This window comes from Saccostrea cucullata, unplaced genomic scaffold (genome assembly GCF_032062105.1).
Source record: "Saccostrea cucullata isolate Sc308-1 unplaced genomic scaffold, CSIRO_AGI_Scuc_v1 ctg1414, whole genome shotgun sequence".
NCBI classification, from domain to species: Eukaryota; Metazoa; Mollusca; class Bivalvia; order Ostreida; family Ostreidae; genus Saccostrea; species Saccostrea cuccullata.
In genome coordinates, this window is record NW_026918774.1 from 18,564 (window position 1) to 35,875 (window position 17,312).

At 35.5% G+C, this 17,312-nt stretch overlaps 1 protein-coding gene and 1 long non-coding RNA gene across 2 annotated transcripts; both read right to left on the reverse strand.

Moving 5' to 3' along the window:
* Positions 1-2,202: 2,202 nt before the first annotated feature.
* Positions 2,203-3,195, reverse strand: LOC134270867 (uncharacterized). Its single transcript, XR_009992904.1, has 3 exons — positions 3,141-3,195; positions 2,657-2,790; positions 2,203-2,449 (listed from the first exon to the last, which is right to left on the reverse strand). It is a non-coding gene; the product is annotated as an uncharacterized LOC134270867 (long non-coding RNA).
* Positions 3,196-4,956: 1,761 nt separating this feature from the next.
* Positions 4,957-13,212, reverse strand: LOC134270887 (uncharacterized). Its single transcript, XM_062753139.1, has 5 exons — positions 12,730-13,212; positions 11,400-12,489; positions 10,270-11,007; positions 7,058-9,913; positions 4,957-6,974 (listed from the first exon to the last, which is right to left on the reverse strand). The coding sequence occupies exons 1-5, from the start codon at positions 13,210-13,212 to the stop codon at positions 4,957-4,959; spliced, it is 7,185 nt and encodes a 2,394-aa protein (XP_062609123.1).
* Positions 13,213-17,312: the final 4,100 nt, after the last annotated feature.

Genomic DNA, 17,312 nt, shown 5'->3' on the forward strand with positions numbered 1-17,312 from the left:
AAATAAGTAATTTAATAGAATTAATGAATCATCTCTGTTAAAGATATCATTACTGAAAAGACGATTTTACATATGTAGAACATACTTTTCCATAAACGTTAAAAATTGAGAAAATATTGTCTCTGAGCAAGGGAATTTCTTGCATTGCAGCTCTTTCTTTCTGGATTTTAAGACTCATACATGTTCTTTTCAATGATGTACATTGTCTGTCATTATATAAATATGTACGACAATATATTCAGGTCATAAATATCAAAACCATAATATGTGTACACCATAATCACTGTCTAGTTAGTAGAGTAATTCCTTATATTTACAATTCATTGTAAAATGAAATGGTCAATTTAAGGGTACTTACCACAAACAAAAAATGGATGCGCGGGTTGATATATATTTTTTGACTAATTTTGATTTGCAATGACAAAAATAATAAATCCCTGAAATATAAAGAAATCGTAGGTTTTCCTTGGTGCTTGGATTTGAGATTTTATTTTGCCTTCTATATAATTCCATACAAAATTTTGCACATTTTTTTAACTTTATGACAAAATTATTCAGGTTGTCAATTTAAATGAAAATCTATGAGAAATAATGCTGATTTCTGAAAAAAGTTTGTCTGTGCTATTTATCCTAAAATTATTAGAAAATGCAGAATAATAAATTACACAAGGTCTCTTATATTAATTTCAATAGTCCCTGTCAACTGACATCAAAATTAAAGACAGAAGCACAACATTTACATGCATTAAGCCTTCCTAAGCTCCTGACCTATTGCTTGGTGAAATTAAGATTCCGGTTGAATGATCAAATAATCAACTTGACTAACTTTTAGAGTTATCACTGATCACAGAGAAAACCAATAGAAATATTTAGCAATATATTGTAGTTTGATAAAAATAAACTCAACAATGTTATAGTTACAATGCTTATAATAAAAAACACATTGGATCATGGGGACTGTCAACAGACTTGCATGTACCGTATGTTAAAATAGATAATTTATCTCCATGACATTTGGAGGTACACGTTTGTAACACACAAACAAAGAAATAACTGTGCACAACTAGTAAATTAAAAACATATAGGATATAAGACAAGAGGCCTGAGGCCACAGTGCTCACCTGAGCAAATCGGCTAGGAAAAAGCAATATCAGATCAGAACTGAAAGTTTACTAAAGGGGGGGGGCTTGAATTTTAACTTTTAACACCCCAGGGGATCATGATTTGAACGAAGTAGAATCAACACTACATGAGTATGATTCCATATAAATATTACTAATTATGGCTTTGAAGTACGTGAAAAGAAGATTTTAAAAGGTTTCCCTATATATTCCTTTGTAAAACTTTGGTTGGCCATTTTGACCCCACCCTAACCCCGGGGTCATGATTTGAACAAATCTGAATCTACACTACATGAGGATGATTTCACACGAGTTTCATCTTTCCTGTCTTAATGGTTCTCGAGAAGAAGATTTTAAAAGATTTTTCCCATATATTCCTATGTAAAACTTTGATCAGCCATTTTCGCCCCACCCTAACCCTAGGGGTAATGACTTGAACAAAGTTGAATCTACACTACCTGAGGGTGATTCCACCTGAGTTTCATCTTTCATGGCCCAGTGGTTCTTGAGAAGAAGATTTTTTTAAAAATATCATTAATTTTTCTCTTATTCATAATTATCTCCCCTTGGAAAAGTGCCTGGCCCTCCATTTGAAGAAACTTAAATCCTCTTTCCCCAAGGATACTTTGTAGCAAGTTTGGTTGAAATTGGCCCAGTGGTTCTTGAGAAGAAGACGAAAATGTGAAAAGTTTACAACGACAACAATGACGACGACAACAGACAAATTTTGATTCAGAAAAGCTCACTTTATCGTTTGGCTCAGGTGAGCTAAAAATACAAGTAGTAAATAAACATTAACACCCTTGAGAAAACTTGGGGTTTATAGGTTAAATATGGACAATATTAATGACGTTAATCAAGTTAATGCATATCAGTAAAACACTATACCATTGATATACTTCATCAAGAGACTGATCAACTTTCTGATGTTGGCATGTCTGCATTAGTCATATTGAAAATACCTTTTAAAATTTCTTTTCTCACAAAGGTCAACGCTATCTAAATACATAAACAGATGGTTTGAGTTCCAGGTGATGTCCTGTATGCCATTGTTTTCCTCTGTGGTCTTTCGTTGATGAAATGATGTCATGGATGCGATTGATATTCCCTAATAGATCAGTTGTTGATGGCACCAAGATTCCTGGTAGAAGAGCAGGGTCAACACTTGAATCAGTGTTAGTGCAATTGAGAACAATAATACACATCTTTAATAAATTCTGAAATGATCTTTTCTGATCACCTATTTTTCGTGGTTCAATGTTACTGTAATAACAGTGCTCTTTCACAATCCAAGATAGCTTTGACATGATTAGGGCAAGTTTCCTTGTCTGAAAAAAAATATAAAATACCAGAGGAGAGGTTAGCTGGCTGAGATCAAGAGTACAATAACCAAACTCTGATATATTTCAGTTAATTTATACTGAGTATTGAGTGATATAAAAAATTGCTTACATTCAGAATGTTGTAATATATCATCAAAATCCCTATCGTAAAGATCATGCAATATTATCGTATGAGGCATTACTGTTACTTACCCTGATGTCACAACTGTTCCCTTTTTAGTTTCCTTGATGATTTTCCCTCCTGTGAAAGTATTTCCTGAGAAAAGGCTTTGATTTGGGCATTTCAACACTAAAGGAGTTGTTCATGATAATTGTTTGGATTATTCCTAAAAAAGATTTTTTTTAAAGGGGACATTCACAGTTGTGGTACATTTAATATACACCAGCACATTACATTGTACACCTGTACATTCCATCATAATCTAATGAATATTGTTCATTCACATTATTTTGATAATGAAGCTATGATTATAGCATAAAATTATAGAAAACTGTAAAAAATAGAAAAACTTTGTCCAAACTTCTCTGTTTAATTGCATACCGGTATATAGAAACCATTTACAATTTATCAACACTGAAACTATTCTGAATAACAGGGTTTAAAAATAATAACCTTTATGTATTGCATATTTGTATTAGTACATGTATTTATATAATTATAGGAAATAAGACATACTTTTCAAAGTATTCTCCATCCTCAACTTCATGAATTCAACTTCTGAATCAGCAATCTATAAATATAATTGAAACATAATTATGAAGGATAATTTATTTCACATATATTACATTAAACTTTGATCTCCAATCGTGGCCCCACCGTGCCTTCGGGGTCATGTTTTCAACAAACTTAAATCTACACTACCTGATGATGTTTCCACATAAGTTTCATCTTAGATATTTGAATAATGTCACCATTTTGGAGGAGCAAGAGAACAGAATCAAGAAATTTAATTTAGTATACTGAGAAGAAAAATGAGACCTTTGCCCTGTTCACATGACAAGTTTAATTCGTAGTACCTAAATCAATGCAAAGTAACTTAATGCGAATGAAATTGCATTCATAGTGAAGTAATCTAATGTGAATTAAAATTCTACTTCTACAGTCAGGCATTAGTAAGGCTATTATTACATCATTTGCAAATCACGTCACAATATATGAATAATTATGGGTAAATTACACTCATGATACAAATGAAAATTTCCTTGAAAGAAACAATTGTACATGCAAAGCTTCATTAACAGGTACTACTTTGATCCTGCTATCATTTTAAAGTAATATAGTCAAACCTCATTATGTGGAATACTATGGGGCCAAGTAAAAAAATTGACTCTGAAACAGAGAGAAAGAGAAGTTTTAGACCTTTATCTTACTTCTATATTCATGGTTTTTGAGGTTGGTGTTCTATGATACTGAAGTTCAAATATAATTATTACTTCACTCTTTTATATGAGTCTTAATCTTTTTTTTAGGTTTAGAGATAAACTGTTTAGCTTTTGCACACAATAGCATTGCACTTTTGAATTCATGTTCATCTAGACTTTCCATCTCTATGCTTATTACAAACGTCAGGGGTGGACGAAAAAGTCACAAAGAACGAAAATCACTTTGCTGTAAAACCCCAGTCACATTTCCAAAAACGACCAACAGCCGACGGGTTTTGAAGCAAAAATGGGATTCTTCGACTGACAGTCGTTAGCTCATCAGCCGTTGTCTTGGCCAATTTTGACCTCTTTTTTTGTCGGCCGACCAATTTTGTGTCCATCGGTCCAAGTTATAATTTTTTATGTGTCAGTGGCTGATTCTTTCAATTTAAGTTATCCAACCTTTGATCATCGTCTGACCATTGGCGGTTAGTTTATCAAGTTGGTCATCTGTCGTTGGACAATAAGGGTGTTTAAAATTTTGGCCAATACTTAAAATCAAACTGTAGCACAGAGCTCGATGATCGCACAACAATTGGCTGGCTTGTGAATATTTAAACTAGTAAGGATATATAACACAAACAAAATTTTAATGCATGGATTGATATAAAGCTCTTGAACGGAAATAACAAGAACAATTAATCCGTAAGATATAAAGAAATCTAAAGTTTACTTTGCTGCTTAGATAAACACCATTTGTCGTTTTTATGCAATTCCATAAAAAATGTTGCACACATTTTCAACACTGAGTCACAATTTAAAAGATTCTGCCACTTTGCCTTGCAAACAATACTCACGTCACCTATCTGAATATAGATCTATGGACAAATATTGCTGAATTCTACTGAAAAAAGATATTTTGTGTTATTTATGCAAGTCATTGGTGTCCCTAGGAAATAATGTGACTGCTCCGTGTAACCCGATGCTGTATCGGCCAATCATGTTCTTTCAGCTGACAAGACCAGAAAAATTTAGTCGATCGACCATCGGCTTTAATGTGACCTAGGCATAAGTGTCAATTGAATATCTGTTATTTGGGTACTGTATTGTTCTTACTATCAACTTATTATTTATTTCTTAAATAATTTTACAATAATTGCCTCATGATAACTGTAATAAGTTGGAAGTAGTGACACATCAATATGATACTCTTGAAGGCCATACACATAAACATGATCAATGATTGTCCTTCCCTCTGTTGTTGGGAAAGTAACAAGTTGTTTAAATCCATGATCATTCAAGAATTTTTGAATTGTTCCAGTGTCATCTACAGCATTTTCATTAAAGTCCCCCAGTATAATACAATTTTCGCATTCTCGTTTGATGAAATTTGTGAGCTGCTCAAGTGATGATATGAAGAAGTCTTTTATCAAAGAGCTGGGTCTATATACTGTAAAAACTGAGATGTTTTCTTGAAAAACAAAAGCAACAACTTCAATATTTGGGACAGAAATATCAATTTGTCTTGCTTCTTCACCATCATGGATATATGTGCCAACTCCCCCTCCATTCGAGTTTTGAATCTTGGAATAAAGCTCCTTAGATTTGTCATATGAATTCTTCCTCAATGTGTGCATGAATCTAAAGCCTTGCAGTGAGAACTGAACTGATGACTGTTCTTGCAACCAGGTCTCTGTCAAACAAATAACATTTGCTTTTTGAAATCGTGTATCTGATTTCATCTCCTTGAAATTTGCTGGTAAGCCTTGAATATTGTGCAATACAATTCTCTTGCAGTCAGATTCAGCCAAGTTTGTGGTAATTTCAAGTTTTTGCATCTTACAAACTGCATTTTTAACATCTGGGTCTGCATATATTTTTCTCCGAAGTAAATTTTGTATGTCACCTTGGGATGTTTCAATATGCAATCCTTGTTTTGATGTTACCCGACTAAGAGCTACATATGCTTGTCCTGGTGAAAATACTTTGTCTAGATTCACAACAATTTCATTTGTTGTCATACCTTGCACTTTGTGTGCTGTGCACGCCCATGATAATTGCAAGGGAAACTGATGTCTCACAACACTTTTAACATGCTTTTCATTTATCTCTTCATCTACTCTTTCAATAAGCACCATGACACTGTCAGAGTTAATTTTCCTTCCAATTTTTTTCCCAACATCTTTGTTATCAAAAATAACTCCAATACTGCTAACTTCTTTCTGTGCTCTGTTTGCATATTGGATCTCAGATATGAATCCCATTACCCCATTTACAAGGCCATCATCTACGTCAATATTTCGAGTCAGCATAACACGTGCATTATGTGCTAAAATTATTGACATTGGTAGTCCTTCTGCTTTTTTCTTTGCAATGGGATTCTCTCGCAGGTTTAATTTTCCTGAAGTTTGATCTTTTTGATAATCCTTTGCATTTATTTCAACAAGCTCCAGACATTTTGTGGTTAGCATTGAAAGGTTGTACTTGTTTACTTCTTCATTGGTTGCATACACATGAAGTGCATCTTCTGACCCTTCACTGACACTCTCTAATAACATTTCTGCCACATTTGGTTCTAAATTCTCTTTGCTTGTTCTCACCCTTAAACTATTCAAAGCTTCTGCAAAAGTGGCATCTTCACGTTGTCGCATAATTTCATGTAATTCAACAACTTTGAATAGCTCCTTCCAGTAATCTACAGGATAAGTTGAACAGTCATTGTACAGTCGCTCAGTTTTTTTCTGTTTGACAGGAGGTAGCTGATAGAAATCTCCTACAGCAATAACTGACACACCTCCAAATGGGAGTTTGCATTTTTTAATTTGTACAAGACGTTCATGAACATAATACAGTAAACGTTTGTACACCATTGATATTTCATCAATGATTAATATTTGCAAATCTTCCAACTTCACTCTGATGGAACTAAGGCGTTGTTCTTGTAGAGGTTCATAAGGAATTGGCAAGTACTTTGTGAGGGCAAATGCATGATGCAGTGTGGTTCCTCCTATATTAAATGCCGCAGTACCAGTCAATGCAGTTAAGAGAACTGAGATACTTTCAGGGTTGGTTAAAGTTCTTGAAAATAATCTGCTTGCTTCATACAGAACAGTATTAATCAAGTGACTTTTCCCTGTTCCAGCACCTCCTGTTACAAATATATGAAATGAATTAGGTTTTCTCCATGGCATTTCTGTAGGCACCATTCTCGTACAAAATAGAATATCTCACTCTGAGTTGCATTTAAATTACGGAGCAATGGCAACATTTTTTGGCGTGAATGAGCTGCATTCTGGATCTGGTACAAAAGATCTGCATTATGATCAATATCTTGCAAATCTGGAATATCTTCTGCTTCCCCTTGGTTTTGCAGCTCCTGAGACTTTCTTTTCATGCAGTTCTCTCTGCTCTCTTCAGTCTGAGGACAAAGTAAAGCCCAGGCGTCTTCAGGTTCTCCTATAATCTCATAAGTTTCTTGTGCTTGGTCAAGTACATCTTCATTCTTGCAGTAGATCTGCTTGTTCATATCAACAATTTCCCTCACCATTTTCACTTTTTTATCTGATTTCAAACGTACACATCCACTTTCATAAAAAGTCTGAAACAATTCATACTTAGGTGGTTTAAGTTGGTCTTCTTTCCAATAAGGAAGAAAAAGCTGAAGTATTGATTGGTAAAATTTTTCAGGCATTTTCTCTTTGTTGAATCTAGGAAATCTAATAATAGCTGGCTTTGTCCTTGTTCTTTTTTGAATATAACCTTTTCCATTTTGCAATTCAAAGATTCCCTCTCGAAGGTTCGAAGGAACTTGTGATTTTGCTAGGACTCTGTAATCAGCGCAGATTGTTGCAAGGCACATATCAGCAAATTCCTGCAATTTAGGACGGTTTTCATATCTTTCTACAATATTGGTCATCCAAATATCATCTTCATCATCATCATCATCGCCAGCCATTTCTTTGCTTTTGTTCATTTGATGTAAGGGTTTACTAAGTCTTGTTGGATTTTCTCCGACAGGAATAAATGTAACCTTCCTAGAGCATTCCTTCATTTTGAGATTACACACTCGATAGACTGCCTCTTGTGCGCTTACTTCTCTATGATGCAAGTATGCAGATCCAATTTTTTTCATTGTTTGTCGTGCACTAAGATTTCCTTCCTCTGCTTCATTCTTTGTCTGCTTTAATAGCATGCCCATTTCTCGTTCTGACTTTGAGATGTATGAAATAATGTACACAATGCAACTGAATGGGTCCAACACATACTGAATGTCTAGATTAGCATCCCAGGATTTTAAGAGACAAGGGTTGTACTGATTAGTCCATGCTTCAGAAGGTTCTCTTTGTAAAACAATGGTCTGCTTTGAGGTTATAATGCTGTATGCGTCTTCAAATAATTCTTGAGAGATTCCAAGTTTGTAAAATATCTCTGTTGAAGATAAGTTTTGAGTTGGATCTTGAATGTTTTCCCATACTTTTTGCAAGATTGCCTTTGCATCATTTCTTTTTAATACCAAGTTTCCATTGCTTTCATTTTCTGTGTCCTCTTCAAAATTTCTAGGCTTGGCTAAGAAAGTTTTTTTGGATGGTGGCCTAGGGAAATTAAATCGACAATCAGTACCTTTCTTCCTGCAGGATTGTGAATGTTTTTTACTGTGTTGTTGCACATCTTGGACAATTTTACGCAGTTCTGCATCTTCACTCTCAGAGGGTATTTCACATGTGACATATCTATCAATGAACTCACATACAGCATCTTCACCATCTTCGTCCAATTTAGGTGCTCCCTCTATCCAAAACAAACAATGCATGTGGGGTGAGCCTCTTTGCTGAAACTCTACTCTCTGGAAATAATCAATCACTTTTCCAATGGGTTCTGATGGTGACATAATTACATCATGTAGAAAAACATGAAATCTATGTTCAAACATACGTGCCACTGTCACAGGATTACTTCTTAAAACTTCACTTTTCTCTGTCCAGTCTAGGTCTTCTGCATGTCTGTCATCGCACTGTTGGCGTAAAATTGCATCTATTGTTGTATTCCATCTGAACTCAGCAGCAGAAAAAGAACAGAACCAAGTTGGAATACCTATTTGTCGTAACATGGCAAAGAGATCCTTTTGTGCTGCTTGCCAGTATGAGGGTGTTCCCCTTATAGGCTGCATAAATCGCAATGCATCATCATTTCTCAACAATTTTGCCAATTTATAAACATCTTGTAATATTTCTGAGGTTATCTTTTGTCCTGATGTAGTTTTAGCTGAAGATTTTCTGACAGATATTTGAGTTTTCTCTATTACTTGATTGAGTTCAGACATGTACTGGCAGAAAAATACATAATTTGAATCCTTTGCATATCTGTTGTCGGCATTCATCAGCCTATTGTGGAAGTATCTACTGAGAGTGATTTTAATATCCCTATTCTCATTCCATGAATTTTCTCCTGTTGGAAATAGATATGGAAATGTCTTAGCTTCATTTCCTTCATCCTGTAACATTCTTACTGGATTTTTTCCTTCCCCTGGAGCTAGATTGAACACATCATCAAAATAATGATCTAACACTTCCTGAACCACATCTATAGGTTGTAAGCAGGTGTCTAATGCAATGGAAGCTGCAGGTGGATCCTGATCATCAGTATCTTCAGTTTCAGACATTGGCTGTGATTTGTCTGCTTCTATCAAACAGTCATCCTCTGCTGACACTTCCCAGTTCATATTTAATTGTATGTCCTTGTACCAGATGTTGTTCTCCATTAGGAAGTTCAATGCTTTGATCACGTGGTGTGGATTCACAAACTGATATTCTTGATATCCTTTAAATGACAGCTTTCTTTTCAATTTTACTCTCAGAAGCATGGTAGCATCTGCTGTTCGTGGTAAGCTGGATGCTTTGTTTAAATCTGATGGTACACAGACAACTGGACCATGCACATTCTTTTGTCTTCCTTGAGGTAAGTTCATGACCTTCATGAATGGTATGTGTATGGAGATTAATTGCTTTTCTAAACTATTTAAAGTTTTGAGTTCCATGGGTACTGGTGGTACCTTCATTCTGTTTACAGCTGCTTCTGCAGAAATTTTCCCTGAGAGTACTTTATGATGACACGTTCTGCAAATCCATAGGGATGATCTTGTGCATCCTTGATGACAATTCATCGTGCAGTCATGTAAATAATCCTCTTGTACACACATTTTGATCAATTCTTTTGCACAGTCTCTGCTCTCATACGATTTGCTTTCAAAAATACGCACCTGATTTTGAAATAATGTGCGTTGACAACAGCAACAAACATACTCTGGACTTTCACATGAATTTTGTTTAAACTTGTTAATAACTTCAATTTCATTTTGCAGCTTCAGAAAAGCTTCCCTCTTTCTTTCTTTTACTTGATCTTTTTTCTTTCTCTGAAATTTTTGTCACTTTTGTATTTTACCCTACAATTCTTCAGAAAAGCCCCCTTAAACTGAAGATTTTTGTATCGTTTAGCACTAGTGGCTTTCACATTCTCTCTGTGCATCACATTTATTTTATATTTCTCAGTGCTTCTCTCCATAACATGCTGCTTATGTTCAGGGTTTGTTTTGTACTTGTGTATGCTAGCCTCTTTCACAGTTTCTCTATGTTCAGGGTTTGTTTTGTACTTGTGTATGCTAGCCTCTTTTACAGTTTCTCTATGTTCAGGGTTAGTTTTGTACTTGTGAACACTAGCTTTTTTCACTGTTTCTTTATGTCCAGGGTTCATTTTGTATTTCTGTTTACTTGCTTCTTTTACCTTTTGTTGATGAGATGCACAAGTTTTATATCTTTGAATGCTTTCAAACTTTTTCTTTAACTGGTATTTTGGATTGTAAGAATACATCTTTTTGTTGATTTTCTTACTTCTCGTTTTCACGTTTTCTTTAAATTGCAGAGAGTCTCTATATTTTTCATAGTTTTGCTTTGCGTGATGAATAACTGTCTTCCTGAAGATTGGGTTATCTTTATATCTCATCCTATTTCTTCCTAAAGCCTTCTTTCTTTCTTCAGAACATTTTTTGTATTTCCACTTCTTTTTCTCAAGATATTCTCTGTATTTGTTCTTCTTCACTTCCCTTTTTTTAGCATATGACAGTGGAGTTGAAAAGCTGCTTAAACTAGGAGAATCTGAAAAGGGTGTTTTCTCCTGCTGTGATACAACTACATTATAATGATTTTCATTAATGTGGTGCAAATAGAATGAGCCTCTGTTAACATGGCATCCTGATTCTACTTGTTCTCCTGAGTATCGTAACCATCTTCCTTAGGAAAATGTGTAGACGTCAATTTGCAGCATGTGAGCAGTGGCTATAAGTTCTAATTCAGATGCCCATCTTCCATTTTCAGACATTTTTGACATTTCAAGATAGGAACTTATTGTCTGCCTACTGTCTCTTTGAAAGCCCTTAAAGAGAAATCTCTTAAATGAAAGCCGAATTACTGAAAAAGCAATTCAGTAAGAAATTGCCCTGGAGCAATATCTTTCACAAGAACAGATTGTTCAGCTATCAAATCAGCATAATATTTAGCTTCAATCTCTGAAAATTCGATACCAAGTTTATGACAAATATTCTTCTTAATCTCCATATCAACTGCTGCAGAAAGAGGAGGAAGTTCATTCCCTATGTTCTCATTTTCAGTATACAGGTAACATAACTCATCTGCATTGCTACCATCTTTCCCACCACACTGTGGCAATTTCTTCTCTACATCCAGAACAGGCAGATCAACTTCACATTTATCACTTGGCGACAGTGCTTCCTTTGTTGTAGAATCACATTTGTTAACAATAATCTGTTTTAATGAACAATGCACACCGGTAATCTCACAATCAACAACAGCTGAGTAACCCATTGACAATGCTAATGACCAAATGTGTTCATAAATTTCTTGAAATGTCTGATAAAGCAACCTTGTGCTTTTTCCAGTTACACTCAAAAGTCCTTGTGAAGATCTTGAGTGTGGATCAAATGTGAAGAATCCATTGTCAGTTTTCCCAACTAGAAAAGCATTTCCACCAAAACACACAATACACCCATTGGTATCTCCAAGTGATAGCTGCAATGCATCTCTAAGTGAATAAGCAGAGAAATCATCATAGCATACTTCTGCATTTGATAGATTTATTACACTTGCAATTGATTCATTTGCTTCAAATTCAAACATTCTACCAAAACACTCAAAATACTGAGGCAGCTCACTAACTAACAGATACCTGCTTTTGATTGTAGAACTGCGTTGCAAGTAGGTGTATAACTCATCTCCTGTTGCTAAAACTTTGTTTATGTCTGCTCTTTGCCAGTACTTTGCATTTTTAATGTTGTGATATGCAATACCAGATAAACAATTTGCAACACACTGTGTTCCTGCATTTTCACCAAAAATCATTTCTCCCTGGTGAAATGAACCTTGAACTACACTAAAGCTGCTCGAAATTTGTTCATTTTCATAACTGATATTTTCCTCTTCCTCATCATTTCTGTCATGGTCAATATGCTGACATTTTTGATTTACATGACTCTCAAACATATGTTCACAATTTAAATACTTCTTTTTGATACACTGATTCTCATTTTGTTTTCTTTGGTTTTCATGTTTCAAATTTTCTCGAGTTTGATTTCCATGTTCTATATGTTCTTGTGTCTGATTTTCATTCTCTTTTTTCATATTTTCATGTATCTCACTCTTTTGTTTCTGAATTTTATATCTTTTATTTTCAACTTCCTCAAGTATCTCAATTTCATGTCTTTGCTTATTTTGATCTTGATCTTGGTAATCATATTCATTCTCTAGTTTCTCCTGATATTCGTTCAAAATTTCTTTGGTATTCGTTTGAAACTCAGTTTTAAATTCAGTCAAGCAGCCCTCATCTTTTTTTAGTACCCTACTGGTCTCCTCCGCCCTGGAGGTATCCAGCTGCGCCTGACCTGCTGGACTAGGCTTAAAGCCATCATCATGCCCAGGTACCCTCGGTGGAGTACAAACCCACGGTGGGGAGTCAGGGGACGGTGCCTTGTCCTTGTTGTTGTTGCGGACAAACAGACGACTTCCCCGAGGAGATGGCAACCTCGGGGCATTTGAGTGCATTTTCACTCGAGGTGAGGCCTGCACCCTGGCCAAGGGTTTTTCCTCAAGAGGAGGTAACCCTATAAAACCTTGCCCCAAAAGAGTTTTGGGTGAAGCTGTCTCATCTTCTACACAGTGACTGGGAGTGGCATCTGAGTTCTTATCTAAAGACACATCAGATAAAGACTGGGATGCCTTTTGTCTCTCCTCCCTTTTTCTCAGTTTGGCCTTCATATGTTTGTCTCGGCCAGTAAGACTCTTTCTTTTTGGCATCTGTAAAACATAAAGCAAGAGACACATTATGATTTATCAAGAAAGACTCATAGGCAATACTTAATTGACTGGAAACTCTCTATAACATATTCTTTTGCCAGATATTGGAAACTAAGTTGCTGAAACATCTCATCTAAAGTATCCAGTCCTATTGAATCATGTATAACCACATACATGTAATGTAACAAGAATCATACGGGCCACAAAACTCGCCTTACTAACTTTGCTGTTGTTCATAACAGAGGCGCCATTCTTTCCCTTGGAGTAATTATGTCAACAAAGCAATATTAAACATGAGTAATCAGAGATTTCAGAGCTCACCTCAGTGAGATGTCTTTAGGTTTTAGTAACGCAAAGTCGACATCATATAAACTAATAATCTAGTAGTGTACATCCCAAGATGTATCATGTATGCAATTTTGATCTGATAGGGCTTGCAGTTACCTGGGAATAGACTTATCCAAAAACTTCAAACTAGTCACTCATCTGTACAAGAGGCCAAAGGACCTTGATTCACTTTTCTGATAAATTATACAAAGTATCACTTCTATTTGAAGCCTCTGAGTATCCTTTATCTATTTAGACAAGAGGCCCACGGGCCTTAAAGGTAGGGTTGGATACCGTTAAGGATGAAACGGTATGATGCCATACCGGTATTTTTGAAATGATACGGTATTTTTAACGGTACGGTACTATACCTTGATGAATGAGAATACGGGTTTATTTTAATGACAAATGTGCTTTCAATTATCACCGCTTATAAAAACATAGATAATCAGAGATTACAGAGCTCACCTCAACGAATGTTGTCTTTAAGTAAGGCAAAGTCACACAATTAACCAACAAAAAGTGTACATTCCAAATATGAAAATATTTAAGCAATTTTGATCTGATACTTTGCAATAGACCTACAAAAAAAAATTAAACTAGTTCTTCTTCATGAAAATGTAATCAAAATCCAGCATCTGAAGCAAATTTGAGAGTTTTCATCTCTTGATGCAACATTTGTGCAAGTTTGGTTTATACAATGTTATATAAGCCTTATAGTTTTTTGGTAATAGACCTGCACCCATAACTTTTACCTGGTCTATTATCTGAAAAATGTATGTCGAATTCAGCATCCGAAGCAAGTCCATTAGTGTGTATCCTAAGATGTATCGTCCATGCAAGTTTGCTCATTAATGGGCTCATAGTTAATTGGAAATGAAACCTGCATCAAAAACTAACATTTTCACTCATCCACAAAAAGTAGGTCAGATTCAGCATCCGAAGCAAGCCTGGTAGTATGCATCCTTAGATGTATCATCCATGCAAGATTTGTCATTAAAGAACTCATAGTTACTTGGAAATGAAACCTGCACCAACAACTTTTACCTGTTCACTCAGCCAGAAAATGTAGGTCAGATTCAGCATCCGAGCAAGCCCGGTAGTGTGCATCCTTAGATGTATGATCCATGCAAGTTTGGTCAACATAGGGCTTAAAGTTACTTGCAAATGAAACCTGCATTAAAAACTTTAACCTGTTCACTCAACCGGAAAATGTACGTCACATTCAGCATCCGAAGCATGCCCGGTAGTATGCATCCTTAGAAGTATCATCCATGCAAGTTTGGTCAACCTAGGTCTTATAGTTACTTGGAAATGAAACTTGCATAAAAAATTTTAACCTGTTCACTCAACCGGAAAATGTAGGTCAGATTCAGCTTCCGAAGCAAACTCTATAGTATGCATCCTTAGATGTATCATCCATGCAAGTTTGGTCAACATAGGGCTTAAAGTTACTTGCAAATGAAACCTGCACTAAAAACTTTAACCTGTTCACTCAACCGGAAAATGTACGTCACATTCAGCATCCCAAGCAAGCCCTGTAGTATGCATCCTTAGATGTATCATCCATGCAAGTTAGGTCAAAATAGGGCTTATAGTTACTTGGAAATGAAACCTGCAACAAAAACTTTAACCTGTTCACTCAACCGGAAAATGTAGGTCAGAATCAGCATCCGAAGCAAGCCCGGTAGTATGCATCCTTAGATGTATCATCCATGCAAGTTTGGTCAACATAGGGCTTATAGTTACTTGGAAATGAAACCTACACCAAAAACTGCACCAAAAATGTTAACCTGCTCCAAAACATTAACCTGGTCATTCCTTTGCTGAAATTGCAGCATCTGAAACTTTGACTGGTACAATGAAACACACTAGAACCATCTTCCATGCATGTCTAACCAATATAGGACATAGAAGTACTTAAAAAGAAAACTGCTCCAAAAAACTTAACCTTAACCTGGGACGCCGACGCCGACACCGACGCCGACACCGACACCGACGCCGACGCCGAGGGTATTACATAAGCTCCCCCCACTTCGTTGAGGTGAGCTAAAAACTTTCAATGTTATGATCTAAAATGTGTTAAATATATTTTATTTCTATAATTCAACCTTTTATTAAATGATGAACAAAACAAATTAATCTGAATCTTTATAAAATAAAAAATAATATAACAAACACCGCCGTCTAATTCTCTGCTAAATGACATTTTGCTTGGTATCACTAAACGACGAAACATGAAAAATGGAGAGAGATGCCATCACAAATTCGCAACGTTTTGCCTTTTTAATTGACAATTTCTATCAGTTTCTATTAATAAAACTGAAACAAGATTAATGTAATTTTTTTTAAAATACGTATTGGTTTTCCTCGAATATCGATCGGCACTAGAAAGGAAGTATCTTACTTAGTATTGATTTTGTTAATAGCCTACCCTTTCAATCCACAGAGAATTCCATTTTAGCGAGTCTGGAATCTTTTTCAAAAAATAATTTTAAATGAAGAAGTTTTTTTTAAAGAATTTTCCTATAAATTTCAAATTGATTCCCTATTGTGTATCTGCTCCACCCCAGAGGGTCATGATTTTAATAACTTAGAATCTACACTATCCCAGCATGCTTTCACATAAGTTTCAGTTTTCCTTGCCCAGTGGTTCTTAAGAAAAAAGATTTTTTATTGATCCCACTCTATTTTTGTCTTTTCTTAATTTAAATTACCCTTGTAAGGGGACTTGGACCTTCATTTAAATAATTTAAACTCCCTATCACCCAAGGATGCTTTGTGTCAAGTCTGAATGAAATCAGTCCTGTGGTTCTTGAGAAGAAGTTAAGGTTGTGAAAAGTTTACAGCTAGACGGATGGACAACAGACAATCAGTGATCAGAAAAGCTTACTTGGGCTTTCAGCTCAGGTGAGCTAATAATACTTGGATCTACATTTATACTCAAACATAGGTAATCAGAGATTACAGAGCTCACCTCAACGAATGTTGTCTTTAAGTAAGGCAAAGTCACACAATTAACCAACAAAAAGTGTACATTCCAAAAATGAAAATATTTAAGCAATTTTGATCTGATACTTTGAAATAGACCTACATAAAAAATTTAATCTAGTTCTTCTTCGTGAAAATGTAATCAAAATCCAGCATCTGAAGCAAATTTGAGAGTTTTCATCTCTTGATGCAACATTTGTGCAAGTTTGGTTTATACAATGTTATATAAGCCTTATAGTTTTTTAGAAATAGACCTGCAACCATAACTTTTACCTGGTCTATTATCTGAAAAATGTACGTCAAATTCAGCATCCGAAGCAAATTCATTAGTGTGCATCCTAAGATGTATCGTCCATGCAAGTTTGCTCATTAGAGGGCTCATAGTTAATTGGAAATGAAACATGCATCAAAAACTAACATTTTCACTCATCCACAAAAAGGAGGTCAGATTCAGCATCCGAAGCAAGCCTGGTAGTATGCATCCTTAGATGTATCATCCATGCAAGATTGGTCATTAAAGAACTCATAGTTACTTGGAAATGAAACCTGCACCAAAAACTTTAACCTGTTCACTCAAGCAGAAAATGTAGGTCAGATTCAGCATCTGAAGCAAGCCCTGTAGTGTGCATCCTTAGATGAATCATCTATGCAAGTTTGGTCAACATAGGGCTTAAAGTTACTTGCAAATGAAACCTGCACAAAAAAATTTCACCTGTTCACTCAACCAGAAAATGTACGTCAGATTCAGCATCCAAAGCAAGCCCGGTAGTATGCATCCTTAGATGTATCATCCATGCAAGTTTGGTCAA